Source organism: Lynx rufus, unplaced genomic scaffold (assembly GCF_022079265.1).
Source record: "Lynx rufus isolate CCGP_SWC_20201006 ecotype Redwood Valley unplaced genomic scaffold, mLynRuf1.p SCAF_4, whole genome shotgun sequence".
NCBI classification, from domain to species: Eukaryota; Metazoa; Chordata; class Mammalia; order Carnivora; family Felidae; genus Lynx; species Lynx rufus.
The window spans coordinates 61879814-61897821 of NW_025814856.1; the positions used below are offsets into that span (position 1 = coordinate 61879814).

Consider the following 18008-nt stretch of genomic DNA (forward strand, 5'->3'; position numbering starts at 1 on the left):
CTAGCTTCAGGCTCTTAGGAGGAGCTCAGAACGTTTGCGAGCAAGTCAGTGTGTGGATGTATCTTGTCGTTTCTTTTGGGCAAATACCAAATGCTGGCATTGCCAAGTATATGGTAACCACGTTTTAACTTTGAGACACCGCCCCACGGCTTCCCAGTATCTTTGTCACCTAATTGTGGCAGCTACTGTGAGACTGGGCGCTCAGATCTCGGGCGATCATCCTGGGTTTGTTTTCTGTAGTTCCGTTCATTTTGGCTTCAATCTTTTTTTTTTTTTTTTTTTAAATTTTTTTTCAACGTTTATTTATTTTTGGGACAGAGAGACACAGAGCATGAACGGGGGAGGGGCAGAGAGAGAGGGAGACACAGAATCGGAAACATGCTCCAGGCTCCGAGCCATCAGCCCAGAGCCTGACGCGGGGCTCGAACTCACGGACCGCAAGATCGTGACCTGGCTGAAGTCGGACGTTTAACCGACTGCGCCACCCAGGCGCCCCTTCAATCTTTTTTCTAAAGGACGTACACATTTAGGATCATTGTGTCATGGAAATGACTCTTTTTCATTGTGAAACAACCATCTTTAATTTCTGGTATTATTTCTTGTTTCGAAATCTACTTTGCCTGATGTTAATATAGGCACACCAGCTTGGTTTTTTTTTTTGTTTTTTTTGTTTTTTTTTTTTTTGCGTTTCTGAAAATCTCTTTATTGTCTAGGTAAATAGAAGGGTGCTAGATTCTCATATCTGCTTCTGCATTCAGTCTGTTGCTATATGTGGTTTTGGTTGAAAAGTATGAAGAAAATCTGGCCTCACACGGATATGTAGCTGGAAAAGGAAGAAATATTTTAATAGCCTTTTCAGATAATGGTGGATTCTTTTTTTTTTTTTTTTAATTTTTTTGATTCTTTTTTTAAAAATCATTGCTTATTAGTTTTTTAAAGGGCTCCACACCCAGGGTTGGGCTCGAACTCCAGCTCCTAGGATCAAGAGTCATATGCTCTACTGAGTGAGCCAGCCAGGTGCCCCAGTGGTGGTTTTTCCTTTTTTTTTTTTTTTTTTAATAAATATGTTTACTTATTTTTGAGAGACAGCAAGTGGGAGAGGGGCAGAGAGAGGGAGAGAGAGAATTCCAAGCAGGCTCTGAGCTGTCAGCACAGAGCCCCAGGTGGGGCTCAAACTCATGAACTGTGAGATCATGACCTGAGCTGAAATCAAGAGTCGGACGCATAACCGACTGAGCCCCCCAGGTGCCCTGGCTTGTTATCGATACTATACCAAAACTCAACAAATGGTGGTCTTCTAATGGCTAGTCACAATGTTCAGTTGGAAAGCACTGTTATAAACTTTTCATGTTCTGTGCCGTTGAACCACACCAGCTTTCTTCGACTGCACGTGGGCATACTGTGTCCCCCAGCGTGTCTATAGCTTTGTATCTAAACTGCATGTGTTATAATCCACGTACTGCTTGTGTGGTTGTTACGCCTTTTTAATCTAGTCTAACAACTTGTGCCTTTTAATTTTGCCTTCACAGGTAATGTAATTATTGATAGCCATTTCACTGTTCATTTCCTGTTTCTCTTCTGTGCTTTGATCCTCCCTTCTAGTCTTTTTTGGGATCGAGTATTTTTAGGGTTCTGTTGTATTGCTAACCACTCTAGTTTGGCCTGCTGTGGGGGCTGTAGGGTGCACACACAGCCACAAATCACTGCCATGCCCCCCCCCCTTTTTAAGTGGGCTTCTTGCCTGGCGTGAAGCCCAACACAGGACTTGAACTCATGACCCTGAGGTTGAGACCTGAGCTGAGATCAAGCAGCAGATGCTTGACCAGCCAAGCCCCCAGGCGCCCTGCCATGTTCTTTCTTGTCCTGCTGCGGGAGACTGTCAACAGTCTAGCTCCTGATTTATTCCTGTACGTGTTGTAAAGCCAGCATTATCATTTTTGCTTTAAACAATTGATTTTTTCAGGGTGCCTGGGTGGCTCAGTCAGTTGAGCATCCAACTCTTGATTTTGGCTCAGGTCATGGTGTCGCGATTTGTGGGATAGAGCCCCGCGTCGGGCTCTGCGCTGACAGCTCGGAGCCTGGAGCCTGCTTTGGATTCTGTGTCTCCCTCTCTCTCTGCCCCTCCTCCATTCATGCTGTGTCTCTCTTTGTCGCTCAAAAATAAATAAATGTTAAAAAAATTAAAAACAAAACAATTGATTTTTGCTTTTTTATATTGAAATAATTTTAATTGTGCATGAAATTGCATAACTAGCACACAGAGTCCCTGTATACCTTCCCCCCAAACTCCCCGGCTGTTAACATTTCTAAATTGTTTAAGAATTGATTGCCGACGTGATGCCCCATGACCCTGTTGCCCTCAATGTGTGTTTCCCAGGTGCAAGGACCCTCCAACGTCAGTCAGACTGTTGTGATCAGGAAAATTACCATCAGTCCAGTATTGCTGCCTGGTTCTCAGACCCCATCCACACTTGCTAACTGACGCTGATTTGCTCTCTGGTGACACTGACCCATCACTTGCCAGGTTTCTGCATCTTAAAGTCTGTTCTTATTTTACTCACAAGGCTATAATCTTTTATTATCATTATTTACTTTTAAGTTCAAATTGTCCCAAACTCAGCCAAAGGGAGCCACTTTAGGCTGGCTCTGGTGTCTATTTATTTATCAAAGTTTGTGGATTTGAGAGCGAGAGAGAGCATGAGGGACAGAGAGAGAGAGGGAGAGAGAGAGAGAGAGAGAGAATCCAAAGGAACTCCGCATTGTCAGTGCAGAGTCTGATGCGGGGCTTGAGCCCACACACCATGAGATCATGACCTGAACTGAAATCAAGAGTCCGGATACTAAACTGACGGAGCCGCCCATGTGCCCCTGGTGTCATTTGAGTTTTAATTGTGCTAAAAAACCCATCACCTACCTTTTACTGTTTTAACTTTATTTGTTTATTTATTTATTTACTTATTGTTAAATTTTTTAAAAATCTTTGTTTAATTTTGATAGAGACACAATGTGAGAGCAGGAGAGGGACAGAGAGAGAGGGAGACACAGAATCTGAAGCAGGCTCCAGGCTCCGAGCTGTCAGCACAGAGCCTGACACGGGACTCGAACCCACTATTCATTAGATCATGACCCGAGCTGAAGTCGGACGCTCAACTGACTGAGCCACCCAGGCGCCCCTTAACCATTTTTTTAAATCTTTATTTATTTTTGAGAGAGAAAGAGCATGAGCAGGGGAGGGGCAGAGAGCGATGAGACAGAGAATCCCAAACAGACTCCGTGCTGACAGCTCAGAGCCTGACACAGGGCTCAAACCCAAGAACCGTGAGATCATGATCTGAGCTGAAGGCATACACTTAACCGCCCGTGCCATCCACGTGCCCCGCCAGTCTGGTCATGTTAAGTGTGTTCACATTGTTGCATGGCTGGTGGCTTTTGACCAGTCCCCAGTATTCTATGAGCTCTCGCTTACATTTGCTACAAGGTGTTCTGGGCTCATCTGCAGCTTTCCTGCCCCAGCCCAGAACCAGACATTTGTCCAGGGGCCTGGTTGTTCTCAGTGGAGGTGGTTTCTAGAAACCAAGATCTGGTCAGTGGATGTGTTCACTGCTGTGGGGGTGTTGTTACTTCTATGAGGGGACTAGTAACCTCTTGTGGATTATTTTTCTTGACATTGTATTTTTGGAGAGCTTTCATTATGCATTTGTTACTCCTCTTTGGGGCTCGGTGGCATTTTCCCTTGGATTAATAGGATTCATAATTGAACAGTAGCCTATTTATAGAATTTTACGTTGTCATTTTGCTCCAACAGAAAATGCAGAGATTGGCTTTCTACTAACCTTTCACACGTGTGTACTGTCTCCATGGATTAGTTCCCCAAAATGCAATCGTCAGGAAGGCTTACGTACATTTGTAATTTTAGTAGGTACCTGTAAGTTGTTCCCTACAGCAGTACAGGTTTTGATTCTGGATCAGACTGTTGAATGCTTGTCAAGCCGATAGGTGGAAATGGTATTTGCTAATAATTTGGGGGTTTATTTTCCAAAATGAACTTAAATGAAAAACGCACAGCTGAGACAAAGTAGCAAAATATATTTAAGAAATAAGTGGAAAAAAAATCCCATCTTCTAGAAACAACCATTAGAGCTTTTCAGGTGGCTTTCTTACATGTACGTTCTTTTCTGTGTTTGTGCACAGTTGTATTTCCTTGGTTTCATTCATTGCAAACACTGGTTTAGTGCTCACTGAGTGCAGGCCTTTCTGGGGAACTGTCACTGCCTTCCCAGAACTCCTTCACCATCTGCTGGGGGAGCTTTTAGTGCCATGAAATAGAGAGAGTGAGTGCTGTTAGAAGGAGCACAGGGCAGTGGGTCAGGATGTGCACTTTGCAAAATGAGTGGATTCTCTGAAGGGCCCTTCTTCCATCTCCTTGCTATCTTCACCTTGTCACGTGGTCCTCTTGTTGCTGGACAAGTAGGGCCCACCCTGCCTGCCCCTGCTGGGCTGCTCCTTGGTGACCAGCACAGATTTCTGTAGCTACATCTGGCCTGTGTAGAGACAAGCAGGAGGTGGAGCTCACCTGTGAGGAGTTACTTGTCCTGGAAGAAGGTGGAGGCGTCAGGGTAACTGGTTGTGGGCATCCCTTGAAGATTCTGTTGTGTTTTAATGCCTGTTACAAAGAGACATCCGCGGACCCTATTTCTGGGGTGACCCTTCTGCGTCTGTGTGAAGTGTTATCGTAAATTTGCTCCTATAGCTGAAGTTTTGCTGTAATTACCAGAGGGAGAAAACCCGGTTGCAGCACACCCTGTCAGCGGTGTTTTATCACCTGGGGCATGCAGAGAAGACACCATGTGACAGCCACGGATCTCCCGGAGCATCCTGCTTGGGAACCCTCATTTCCAGAGCTCTTCCTGAGTGTCTGGATCCTACACATCATAAGAAACTCGTGCTTATCTCCTCAGTGCCACAGCATTTTGAAAGGGGCATGATTTGACTTTTGCAGGGAGGTCCTGGACGCCTGGCCCGCCTCGTGTCCCCAGTGCCTGCCTTCAGCTGTGGGACATGGTTGTCTGACCCCCTGTTTTGCTTCATCCGTTGTTGGGGTTTGGCCACGGAAGGAGTGGCACCCCTTATTGGTCCCTTGTCCTGGACAGAACGAGCCCCGTGCCCACCACCAGGGTAGTGCAGAGAGGGCCTCACCCAGAACCCAGACGTACTGTGTGGCCACCGCGAAGCTGCCCCTGCTGGGGCTCCCCAGCAGCCCCCGCAGGGTGTCCCGCAGTTCCTTCTGCAGGGGTGTGGCCTTCCCATCACAGGCCAAGAGCCTGGGCGCCCAGTCTGAGGCCGGCAGGAGGGGGCCCGTGTACTCAGGGTGCTCCAGCTGGGCGGTGGCGCTGATGTGCAGCAGCTTCTGGAAGGTGCTCTGGTCCTTTGGGGACTCGCTGCCTGAGGCAGAATGAGAACGGAGGGTGAGCCGAGGCTGACACCGGGCCAGAGAAAGAGGGGGATCAGGCAGGGGACAGTGACATCCTCACCTCCAAGTGACCCTGAATTTGGCATCATCAGGGGCAGAGACAAGAGGTCATGAGGGCCACACATAGGGAGGGAACGAGGGGGGCGGAAACGGGGGGACTGGTCCCTGGTGGGTGGTGGGGAGCTGCTCGCCTCCAGCCACACTGGGAGGAACCTGTGGAAAACCCACACGTGGACGAAGCCTCCTGTGTCTCCCGAGAGGCTGTGCGATGTTGGGTGTCCCCTCTGCTGTTGGTGGCCGTGGGGCCCGCCTGTGTGGGGCTGTCCGTGGTCCTGTCCAGGTGGCTCGGGGTGACCTGGGGAAGCTGGGCCATTGCCTTCGCCTTTGTCACGACCTGCCCTTTAGGCAGAAGTGCAGAAACACCTGGTACCCTTGCAGGTGGTGCTCTCTGGGGGCCATCAATCAGCCAGGACTCCCCCCAGAATGAGGCCCACCGTCACTTGGCACGTGCGGGCGTCGTGCAGCCAATGGAGAGGTCAGACGGCGACGGGCTGCTCCTTGTCTCCTCCTCAGAGGGCGCACGAGGGGCCAGCAGTGGTGGCGGCACTTTCAGGCCCAGTTACTTAGCCGGGTGGCATGGGGGCAACAGCCCTGCCATTTGGGGGCTCCATGCACCGTGGCTTCTGCCCGACTTGGGCTCTGTCGTGTGTCTTGGCCCCTCTAGGAGTGACGGCCTTACCTCGTGGCAGCATCGGTGCCCTGAGCCTTGTCTGCCAAGCACCCCAGCACCAGCGCTCACGTCAGCACGGGCACTTGTGGGCGGTGGGGGGCCTGTGTCGCTGGCTCTGCTCGGCCCGCTGGCCTGTAATAGAGAGGGCCCCGCCCATGGGTGCTCTGGGCTGAGAGCAGACCTGGCCGAAATTGTCCACGAGACAGACTCCTGAAACAGACCAGCACTGGCGGAAATGGGACCCATCTCGTGATTGGACGGGATGGCGGCCCCGTGAGTGTGTTGGTCCCCCCGGGACCCCGCGAAGATGCCACCCGTCTCTTCTCTGGAGCCCAATGACTCAACTTCACGCTCCCCCGAGGAGTTGCCGCAGGCGCGGGGCCGCACACAGAAGGGTAAAACGCGTGCGTCCTTCGTACTCTGTGCCGACGAACAGCAGATGGACAGAGACTGAAGTGAGAAACAAACTAGTTGAGCCGTAACATACACATAAGCAGAGTAAAAAGTCAAACAGGTGGAGAGGACAAGACCTGCGACTTCTAACAGGGAAGGTGAACATCTCGTAAATAACACATGGAAGGCAGAGCAGAGGCCCGGGGCTGAGAGGAGAAACAGGCAAGACGTGGGAACAGACAGCTCATGGAAAGAGAAACGCAAAAGGGTTTTGATGTGTGAAGACACAGCTCAGACTCCTTAGAACAGAAATGCAAACCGAGAGCACCTCTGGCTATCGGTCCCTCCCCCCCAGGTCCACGGAAACCCCCCAGCTGACAGGGCGCCATGGCATTGACTGAGCCAGCATCCCACTTCCAAGGACCGCCCAGGGACCTGCTGGCAGCAGTGGAGAGCAGTTTGTGCCCTGAGCTGTGCATCGTGGCCACGTGCCACGTGTAGGTGCGCGTTCTCCAAACTGCGCTGCGCCCACACGCCGGCGGCATGACCAGAGAGCCCTGTGAGCGGGCCCCAGGACGTGCGTGTGGGTGTACTCACTCTGATAGTTTGTAAGTGGTCACCTGGAGGCAAGGAGAGTGGGACTGCTTAGCATAAGCCTCATGACCGCAACCATCCAATGTTCTGTAATACTACAAATTGAATAAAAGCTTCTTAAAATGTCACTTAGAAACGAAAAGCAAAATGTGTATCAAAAATGATGTAGGGGCACCTGGGTGGCTCAGTCGGTTAAGCGTCTGACTCTTGGTTTTGGCTCAGGTCGTGGTCTCACGGTTCGTGGGATGGAGCCCTGTATGCTCTGGGCTGGCAGTGCAGAGCCTGCTTGGGACGTCTCTCTCTCTCTCTGTCTCTCTCTGTCTGTCTCTGTGCCCCTCCCTGTCTTTCTGCCCCCACCTTCTCTCAAAATAAATAAATAAATAAACTTAAAAAAACGGGTGTAAACCAACAAAAAGGATAACCCCTCAGGGAAGAGTTATTTGAGGTAATTAAACCGTGGACATTTGACGCATGCCCCCAGTGGGCTCTGCACCAAGGACGAGACCTACAAAAAAAGCCCTAAACAAGTTGTTTTCTATGATTGTGTTATTGGTAATAACCCTGGTGTCATTTTGCACCTGCTGTGTGTATTTGAGGATAAAGTGGCAGTGTGCTTGCATTCGCATCGTTACGTGTGGACTCTCGTCATGGAGGCTGGGGCACAGCCTGCCCAGGAAGCTGATCCGTGACCCTGTCATCCCAGATGCATTTGGAACTGTCACTCTGAACTCCTAAGGTCTTTAAATGCAAAAAGCTCATCTCCTCGCTCTCTGTCACCAAGTCCCCAGAACGAGCGCCAGCAAACACCTCAGTGCTTTCCTGCAGGGGCAGTAGTGCTCCCGGTGGCTCCTCCCCAGTCTGAGCTGTCCCTGAACTGTGCTCCGAACTGTCCTCCAAGCTGTCCCCGAGCTGTCTCCTGAGCTCTCCACCAAGCTGTCCCTGAGCCATCCCCCGAGCTCTCCCCTGAGCTGTCCCCCAAGCTGCTCCCCTGAGCTGTCCCCTGAGTTCTCCCCTGAGCTCTCCCCCAAGCCATCCCCCGAGCTGTCCCCCAAGCTCTCCCCCGAGCTGTCCCCCGAGCTGTCCCCTGAGCTGTCCCCCAAGCTCTCCCCTGATCTCTCCCCCCAAGCTGTCCCCTGAGCTCTCCCCTAAGCTCTCCCCTGAGCCATCCCCCAAGCTGTCCCCTGAGCTGTCCCCAGGGTCTCCCCCAAGCTGTCCCCTGCCACTGGCCAGAGGGTGGGCTACATGAGCATCCGCAAGGCGATGGCCATGGATTGTCCTCAGTTACGTTGGGTGATGGTAAAGGATCAGCATTGCTGTGGCTGCTGTGACCAGAGAGAAGGGAGGATGACTGGAGCAAACTCTGGAGCAGCCTGTTTCCTTTAGCTTTGTGCTCAGCTTCTGTCATGGGGGCGGGGAAGGGGGGGTACGCCAGGTGCTCTGTGGTCGCTGTGATGAGCCCCAAAGTGCTAGGACCTGGTCAGACATTGGTGTCCACCTTCCTCCTCTCACATGTCCTCCTCCTCCTCCTCCCCCTTCCCCTCCCCTCCCTTCCCCTCCTCTCCTCATCCCCTTCTCTCCTCATCCCCTCCTCTCCTCATCCCCCTCCCCTCCTCCTTTCCCCTCCCCTCCTCCTCCTCCCACCTCCCCTCGTCCTCTCCTCCCCCTCCCCTCCTTTTCCCTCCCCTCCTCCTCCCCCCTTCCCCTCCCCTCCCCCTCCCTTCCCCTTCTCTCCTCATCCCCTCCTTTCCTCATCCCCCTCCCCTCCTCTCCCCAAGAGTTTTTGGGGTATAAACATTCCCCAGCACTGCACATATGAACTTGACCTTGCTCTGCCTGAACTTGATGGACAGTTTGACCTCGTATGAACTTCTAGGTTCAAAATAATTGCTCCACAGAGCTTGACAGGGATGCTTCTGAGCTCCTTCCAGAACGGGAAGCCCTTCCACGTTTTCTTGTCGGAACGCTTTAAGTCCCCTGTTGGAGCCCTGCAGTTTTATGACGCTGGGTCTGCGTGTCTGGGGTCCATCTGTCCCAGTCGGCCTTTGTACAAGGTCTTTTCCAAGTCTGTAGAGCCAGTGTCTTAGCACTGTCTTCAGAATTTGAGTCCCTTCCAGTCTGCCCCCCCTTGACCCCTCCTGGGTTGTCATGCCCCTCCCAACCCTTCCTGGGTCGCCATACCCGCCCTTGACTCTATGCTCGCCCTTGTCCCCTCCTGGATCACCTACAGGCTATGGGTCTGGCGTCCGTGGCCTGTAGTGTTTCTTTCTTGTCTTGTTTTTCATGTTTTGCTTTGTGTTCTAGGACAGGGCAAGCAAACTTCAGTAAAAAGGGACTGGTAGTGCGTATGTTCGGTTTTGTGGCCCAAGAGGGAAAATCAGGGACACGGAGAGGGAACGGATTCCCACAACATCTTCACGGATGAAGTTCAAAGTACGATGATCGTTGAGTACAGTGTTTTTGTGTCACAGCCCTACCGAGAATGGAATTGTTTTGGGGGCTGGTGTGTGTTGTTTAATTGGGGTTCAGCGTTAGCGCCATGGGCACATTGGCCGGACGGTCCACTAGTGGGCTGGTTCCATCCACACCCTCCCCAGACACCTGCAAGGGGCATGTGTCTGTCCTTGTCTCTCTGCAGCGTCTGCTAGGTGTTCACTGGCCTGTTTCTTTCTCATCCAGCAGGCAACCGTGGTATGTGTGGGAGCAGGCCACCTGGCAGGTAGGCACTTCCCAGGGCTTCCTGGAGTTGTGCCTGGGTCGGGGGGCCAGCCCGCATCTGCTCTCATCAGCCAGGTGGGGACCAGGGCCACGAGGTCCTGCTTCGCGCGGGCGGCTTTGAGGAAGAAGGAGAAATCCGAGGTTAGGCAGCGTGTGGCCGCAAGTTCTTAAGGAGATAAAGGGACAGTCCAGCCAGGACCAGGTCTCCTTCCAGCCAGGACCAGGTCTTCTTCCAGCCAGTCTGATCCGGCAGCCTTCCTGTGCTATGGCACCTTCTCCATCCGGGGTGCATAGAGTGATCGCCTTGGAGCTTTGGTCTTCTCGGAATCGGGAAGTACAGAACTTTGCCACAGTCTAAATGGAATCACAGGAAATGGCCACTTTCATGGGCAAAAGGCTGTTGAAAGTCAGCACGTGGATTGGGTTCATGCTAATAACAAACCTGTTGTAATTGTTGAGTTTGACTGTTGACCAATGAGCATACGTGCTCGCTCTCACCAGACGCTTAGCTGCTAGCCTTCCCTGTCGGCAGGCTGTTCTGGAATGTTCTGTGCAAGGGTCTTCACCGGCAGCTCATGGGCTTCCGCTTTTCCACATGAGCGGCTTTGACCCCGAAGACGTTGACGGGAACTTGCTCAGAGACACGCTCTTCAGGGTCACAGTGGGGGCCCCAGCTCAGGAGCCCAGGGGGCGGGGAGGCTGAGGGCCAGGAGGCACCCCGCAGCGATGGAGGGGGGAGCCCCATGGGGCTCTGGGTTTGCTCACTCACTCTTGTTCGCGCTGGTGCAGGATTGCAGTCATGCGGTTTGGTCGAGCCGCAGCCCCGGCTGGAAGCATGGGGAGGCCGCCCGTGTGCCCTGCTGGACACACTGAGGCAGTGAGGGTGTGGCTCCGCTCCCGTCTGTCTGTGCCCGCTGCTGTTCTCAGGCTTTGCAGGCACTTAGACGTGCTGCCCACCTCTCATGCTGTTGACAGAGCTGAACGGCTTCAGTGGGTTTGCAGAAGGAAGCTGTGGTCTCCATCTTCCTGTTTCTCATATGTGTCTTTCGGGGGGAGGGCTGCCATCCGAGCGTGTTTTCATCACGATCAGGAGTGAGCAGAGGAGGGAGGAGCAAATGGCCAGTGCAGGGAGGAACCAGCGCTCTTCCCAAGTCCCTCCCTAAAGTTCCTCCCCGAAGTCCCTGTTCGGACACACCTGCTGGCTGGTCCGTGTCCCATGGAGAACGAGGTAGGTGTCGGCCCGGTGGGGCTGGAGCCAGCGAGGACGATGGTTTGGGCCTGGGCCGCCCCGGGCCCCCCCACCCCTGCTTCGGGAAGAGGGGAGGAGGGTTCCTGTGGCTTCCGGGTCTGAGAAGTGGTGGCTGGTAGCGGATGGTGAGTGATGAGGAGGGGCCGTCATCATAACTCAAGAGGCAGGAGGCCTCAGGTGTCCTGTGTGCAGGGGACGGTGGTTGGCTGGGACCCAGGATCTGAGCTGGAAAGCAAATCAGGGAAAGGATGAAGAGAAAGCACATGTACATGCGCGGCCAGGATCTTGTGGGTGATGTCCGTGGGTGGCCTGCATGTCTGCAGCCATGGGCACCCAGGCCTGCGGGAGGCCTGAGGGCATGGGCTGTGTCCTATTGGCAGGAACTTAGTACTGAAGATGATTTAGAAAGCTTATCTGTTGGGGTGCCCAGCTGGCTCAGTCGGAAGGGTGGGCGGCTCTTGCTGTCGGGGTCATTAGTTTGAGCCCCACATTGGGGCTGAAAAATAAAATCTTAAAAAAAAAAAAAGAAAAGCAGTGTTGCAGCACAGGTGTGAGATGAAGGTGCTGTGTGTGTGTGTCTGGACGCTCACCGCAGGGGGTTTCCACTCAGCCGCGTGCGCCTGGGGCAGATGTGAGTCTATCGGGCAGGAGCCGCTGACGTGCCCAGCTGGACGGAAGTGTAGCCTCGGGGCCTTCTGCCTGACTCCCACTCTGGCTCCAGTGCCTCCTCCAGTGTCGACCACAGCCCCACATGGCCCCTACCACCGTGCACAGCTGCCCCAGTGCCGGGCATGAACGAGGTACTCATTACACATTTGCTCAGTGCTGAACTTAAGGATGCCATGGCCTTGCACTTGGGGCAGGTTCTGTATCATTAGGTAAAGGATTAAATACAATACATCCTTGGGAATGCCTGCACCTGCATGGAGGCACCCCCGGTTCTCAGCGCGTCCCTTCCCTTCTGGAGCTGCTGGGGACTTTGTGCAGAGCACACTGAGCTCCGAGTTGTGCACACGCGGCCAGGTGATATGTGTTGCCTTAAGATTAATGTAGGTTCCCAGTAGAGACCACTGTCCCCTGGTTCTGTCAGAGATACACAGCAGGCATACATTTTTTATTGTGGATTTAATGCCTGTTCACCTGCTCTGGGCTGACTCCCCTGCCTGACTGCGCCTTCTCGATGTAAGAATTGTGTCATCTACCCATGGGGCCTGCCTGTTGGCCGGTCAGCACAGGCACTGAGTGTTCACCAGCTAGTACTTTCTGCTTCCCCAAGCGCTGAGGTCCTGTGCAGGGTCCCGTGCAGCAGAGGCTGATGGTGTGGGGCTCAGTAGGGGGACGGTGGCCCCTGGGCAGTAGGAGGTGGCTGTCCTGGTTTCCTCTGCCTGCAGGGGCCAGACAGGTGCTGTTTATCCGCCTGCAGAGGGCCTGCCCTGAGAGCGGGCTGCAGGGGGGGGAGGCCCGGGGTCCCTCGCAGCACAGACCGTGTGCGCAGACTAACTCTATGAGCTGTGTCTCAACCTGAAAGTAACACTACGGGTCACGCGTGATCAGTGCACCTGGTGATCTGGCCTGGGCTTCGTGGCGAGAAGCTGACCTTGGCAAACCTCTCCTCTCAGAGGTCAGTTCCCGTTGCTCCCAGGTGCCGCAGCTGGTTGTGATCCAGGAGTGTGAGCTCTGTGGGGCTGCCAAGTGGAGGTGGTATGGGGACAGATGTCAGCATCTGTGCAGATTGTAGGTTTCAAGAAGGTTGAGGTTTTTGTGTGCTGCCTCAGTTTTTCCGCAGCCCTGGGGCAGTGCACACCTGTCACAGGGCCTGGGAGGTGCTCTGTGTTCAGAAGCCAGTGATCAGGAAGGGCCCTGATGACGAGGGTTCGGGCCAGGGCGGTGGCCACAGTCCAGTGTGGCCCGCCTGGAGTGGGGCTGGTGAGACGTGGTGTTCGCTCTACTAAATTTCCAGGGTCGTTTTCAACTTGAAGTTTACTGTTGGTGTCGGGCCAATTGTGGGTGACTGTTTCCCACCATTCCCTGTGGGAGTTGCACACAGTGCCCACCTGCTCTGATGCCCCCAGGCTTTCACCCAGAGCACCCCCACTCTCGGCCACTCCCCAAAACTGTGTGGGGCTTGAACCCCCTGGGGTCTGCCCAGACCCCAGGGGCAGGTGGGCTCCTTGGAGATGCTCTGTCTCTTTTCAGTCCATCATGTGCCTGTGGTGGCCGTGTTCCGGTGACACCAGGCATCTATCTTGTCTCAGCTGAATCACTGGCAGGAGCTGTGCTTGTCCTTACGTAAGACACTTAGTGAGATGGAAGGTTCGAAATATAGATGAGAGTAGAGACAAGTACGTGAAGCCCTGCATGGACATCATCCAGCTTCCATGGTAGCCCTGTGGGCCTCCTTCCTTATTCTACTCACCCCTGGCAAGAGCGCTGAGGCCTTCCATGGAGGGGGCATGGGGATTGGGAGGAGAGGGGTGCTCCAGGGCAGGGGGGAGATGCTCCAGGGGAGGAGGGGCTGCTCCAGGGCAGGGGGGAGGTGCTCCAGGGTGGGGGATGAGGTGCTCAGGAGAGGAGGAGTTGCTCCAGGGTGTGGCGGAGGTGCTCCCGGGTGTGGGGGAGGTGCTCCAGGGCGGGGAGGGGGTGTTCCAGGGCAGGGGAGTGGTGCTCCAGGGGAGGGGGTGTTCCAGGGGAGGGGGGAGGTGCTCCAGGGCGGGGAGGGGGTGTTCCAGGGCAGGGGGGAGGTGCTCCAGGGAGGGAGGACGTGCTACAGGGCAGGGAGCGGGTGCTCCAGGGGAGGGGGAGGTGCTCCAGGGCAGGGGGGAGGTGCTCCTGGGTGTGGGGGAGGTGTTTCAGGGTGGGGAAGAGGTGCTCCAGGGCAGGGAGGAGGTGCTCCAGGGCAGGGAGGGGGGAGGTACTCCAGGGCAGGGGAGAGGAGCTCCAGGGTAGGAGGAGGTGCTCCAGGGTAGGAGGAGGTGCTCCAGGGCAGGGAGGGGGTGTTCCAGGGCAGGAAGGAGGTGCTCCAGGGGAGGGGGAAGTGCTCCAGGGCGGGGGGGAGGTGCTCCAGGGCAGGGAGGGGGTACTTCAGGGGAGGGGGAGGTGCTCCCGGGGAGGAGGAGGTGCTCCAGAATAGGGAGGGGGTGCTCCGGGGTAGGAGGAGGTGCTCCAGGGCAGGGAGGGAGTGCTCCAGGGCAAGGGGGAGGTGCTCCAGGGAGGGGGCGAGTCTGCATAGCAGAATGTGCTGGTAGGTGCAGGTGTGCTGAGAGGCACCAACGCCTTGCCTGCCTTTGCTGGGGGGTGGTCCTTGCCCCTCTTCACCTTTGCCCGTGAGGCTGACAGGCTGGGGAGGAGCCTCACAGCTTCAGAGGTCATGGTGGTGGGATTTGTGTGGGATTTGTCCTACGGCCCTATCCCGTGCACAGGGGACACAGAAGCAAGAGCTTGTGAGGAATGTTCTGTGGCGTTGGCCTCCAGGTGTTTCCGTGAGTGTGGGTCTAGGCTGGGCCTTGGGTCCCGGCTGCATTCGGGCATCAGGCCGCATAGGCTGGTGAGTTGCCCTCTCGGACTGATGGGACGTTGCTTCCCAGTGAGGCTATGCGTGGGTTTTCTCTGGTTTGCGTTCCTTCGGGCTGGCTGGACACAGTGACTGTGTGAGCATCTGTGCCCAGGCGTTGAGGGGCTTTCCTGCAGAGTCACATGGAGGGAACCCCAGGCCTGTTCCTGGGGCTGCCAGGTCAGGCTGACTTGTTGGCCGCACCCCCCCTTGATCATGCTCTGTAGGTTGACTTTGGTTGTAGGGTTGGGCTCCAGGGGAGACCCCGATCGGCGTGTGGGTCGCCCCGTGCTGGTCAGTACCCGGGGTCAGCGAGGCCCTGGACAAGGGAAGGGAACGCAGAGTGCACGTGTTGAGAAGAGGAGGGCGGGCATGGGGCTGTTGTGCTGCAGCCTTTGTGAGGCCATGACACCTGCTCGGGGTCCTGGGGTGAAGTGACCTGCTGGTGTCAGGGGGTTGGGTGGCACTACGTTCCTGTCTTCTGGGGGGCCCCCTTCCCGTTCTCTTCTTAGCCATGAGGTCACTTGCCTGGACAATGGGCCCTTGTCCTTCTGGGTGTCTGTGAGCGGGTAAGGGACGGGCCTGCGTGCACCTGCGTGTCTGTGATGGATGAGGGATGGCCCCCCTGTGCACCTGCGTGTCTGTGAGCGGGTGAGGGATGGGCCCCCACCCCGGTGTGCACTGGCCCTCGGGCTGTGCATTCCAGGCCCACGAGGGTGGCCCCTATGCGTGGGGACCGTGCTTGGTGGCTTCAGCTAGTTAGCCGTGGGGGCAACGCAAAACCTTCAGGAATAACGAACTCCAATCCTTGCCGTTTCTGCCCGCAGCCCGGGATTGTGTCGCCGTTTAAACGAGTATTCCTAAAAGGTGAAAAGAGTAGAGATAAGAAAGCCCATGAGAAGGTGACAGAGAGGCGCCCTCTGCACACTGTGGCTCTGTCCCTGCCTGAGCGCGTGGAGCCTGACAGACTGCTGAGCGACTACATCGAGAAGGAGGTGAAGGTAAGTCCGGCCACAGGACGTGCTGCCCAGCGCTCACACCACGCTGCTCTGCCCGCTGTCCCGCCTCGGTGGCCTGTGGGGACTGTGCCCACGCTCCAGCCTCCTGCCTTCCGGCCCCATTTCCGGCTCTTTCCACCAGAGCAGCCGCCTCCTTTCTCTTGAGGGCGGGCGGGCATGCGTGTTCTGTGTGTCATGGTCACGGCCTGAACCTTGTCAAATCCCGTGCTCGCTGGGTGGACACAAGCCAGAGGGGGGCCGTGGCCTCAAGGTCAGGGAGGTGTGGAGGGGGCTCCTCCAGGACCATGGCCCCCGTGCTCAGAGAGGGAGCACGGTGTGCAGAGGGGATGCATTGGCAGTGCAGCCTGACCCCCAGGTCAGAAAGGCCTTGGGCCAACGTGTGTCCCTAGAGGGGGTTCCACTCTGGCCGGGCCGTCAGGTGACCAGGGAGGTGGGCAGTGTCCCCGGCAGACACATGGGACTGGGGAGGCTCAGACGTGGGGACACCTGGCATGGAGGAGGGTTTGGGCGACCCAGAGTGAAGACGGGGAGTCAAGCCGGCCTATGCACAGAGTGGAAGGTGCGTCCCCGCGGCCTGCTGTCTGCGTGCTGACCCGGTTACTGCCCCGCCGCCCATGCACGGCTTCTGTCAGGGGCTCTGAGGTTCGTATACATTCAAGGAAGGTGACCTCAAGATGGAGCCTGAGACAGGCACAAGCAAATGTGGATGTGACAGCAGCCGTGCAGGACACAGTGGGAAAGCGTAATGTTCTGGAAGAGGTAAGAGGAGATACTGCGAACTGTGAGGCGACAGGATCCACTTTTAAATAAAGGGCTGAAGACCAGAGCCTTTGGGACAAAAGGATGTCAGTGTGTGTCTTGTGGACGAAAATCAGGAGAGGCACCAGGAAAGAATAATGGGAAGATGAAGAGATAGGAAGTTTGTCAACAGGAGACGGAAAGGGAGCCAGAGGAGATGAGAGGTCGGTCCAGGAGGCCCATCAGGTGTGGTGGAGGAGAGGTGGCCTCCGGACCGTGAGGTGGGAACCGTGCCAGCCACCAGTGTGACCTCGTGGGACATGGGCCCGCGTTGGGAGGGGACACAGTGTGAGGGTGGAGATGTGGGCCCAGAGCCTAGGCTCCAGCCCAGGCAGGAGCCCAGACCCCTGTGAGAGTGTGTGGACTGGCCGCGGCAGCACCGGGACAAGGGACAGGCTGGTTTTGTGTGGTTGCAGGAAGAACTGGGAAGAGTCGGAGCCACGTGAGGAGGGCAGAGCAGGTGCTGGGGAAGGTGGCCTGCATTAAACCACAGAGTAAGGTTGGGGATTTCTGCCGCATGTCCTTGTCCTTCTTACCATGACGACTGAAGTCCTGGGTGTCATCCGTGCAGTGACAGTAAGAAAGCTCTGCAAGGTTGGCAGAGGGCAGAGCCCCAGGGGCCTGTGGGCCCTACAGGAGGCCCCTGGTATCTCTCTCTCCACCTGAATCCCAGGCTTGGAGCCGAAGAGGCTGGCAACCCAGAGACACCCACGGGTGCGGACACACCCCAACAGAAGCCGCTCCCTCTGGCCTGAAGACCAGGAAGGCGATGGTCTAGCAGGACAGACAATATCTAAGAACAAACATGGTGGGAAAGCCTGAGGCCCCAGCTCTGCCCCGCCACCGAACAAGGGTGAATGGGGGCCCGCGCTCTCCCTGGGAACAGGGACTTTCGCCCCCGATGAACCCGGGAGACACTAGGGTGTCTGGGGTCCCTGGGGGAGCCGGAGTGTCCTTCATTGCCCAGTGGGAAAGAGGAGCGCCCTGGACGGCCGCTGTGGGACCAGAGCACACTCCCAGTGTGGGTGTCGTTAGAGTTCTGGAGGGGGCGCCGAGAAGCTGTTTGGGGCAAAAGACAAACCTAGAGATTTGAGAAGCCTAGCACAGCATGAGTGGTTCACACCCACACGTCATCAGGGAACTTCTGATGAGCAGGGACGGGGAGGACCATGTTGTCCACAGGGAGAACGGAGGACAGCAGCCACAGGGCCCAGGGTCAAGGTGGAAAAGATGGCGGCCAGCAGGTGGACCGCCTCCTTGAGCCCTGCCACATGTAGCAGGAGGACAGGGTGGTTTGAATCGCGCTGTAGCTAGTGACCATGCTCAGCGGCCCATCCAGAACCTTCCATCCAGAAGCCTCCAGGCCCCCGTGCTCTCCCTGGAGCGCTCTCTCCGGCGTTTGGAGAATCGACACCAGTTCCACACGGTGTCTCCCGGGAAGAATGAAGGGGACAACTTCCTTTGTGAAGGGATGAGGGGCTGGCTCAGTT

At 55.7% G+C, this 18008-nt stretch overlaps 1 protein-coding gene across 6 annotated transcripts in view; it reads left to right on the top strand.

Moving 5' to 3' along the window:
• The window catches only part of CCM2 (CCM2 scaffold protein), a 42482-nt gene that overhangs the window by 7110 nt on the left and 17364 nt on the right, over window positions 1-18008 (top strand). For 3 of the 6 annotated variants that reach the window (XM_047096758.1, XM_047096762.1, XM_047096763.1), the window contains exon 2: window positions 15529-15702. In XM_047096758.1, coding sequence (XP_046952714.1) covers window positions 15529-15702 — 174 coding nt within the window. The other 3 variants (XM_047096759.1, XM_047096761.1, XM_047096760.1) reach the window with 3 other exon arrangements.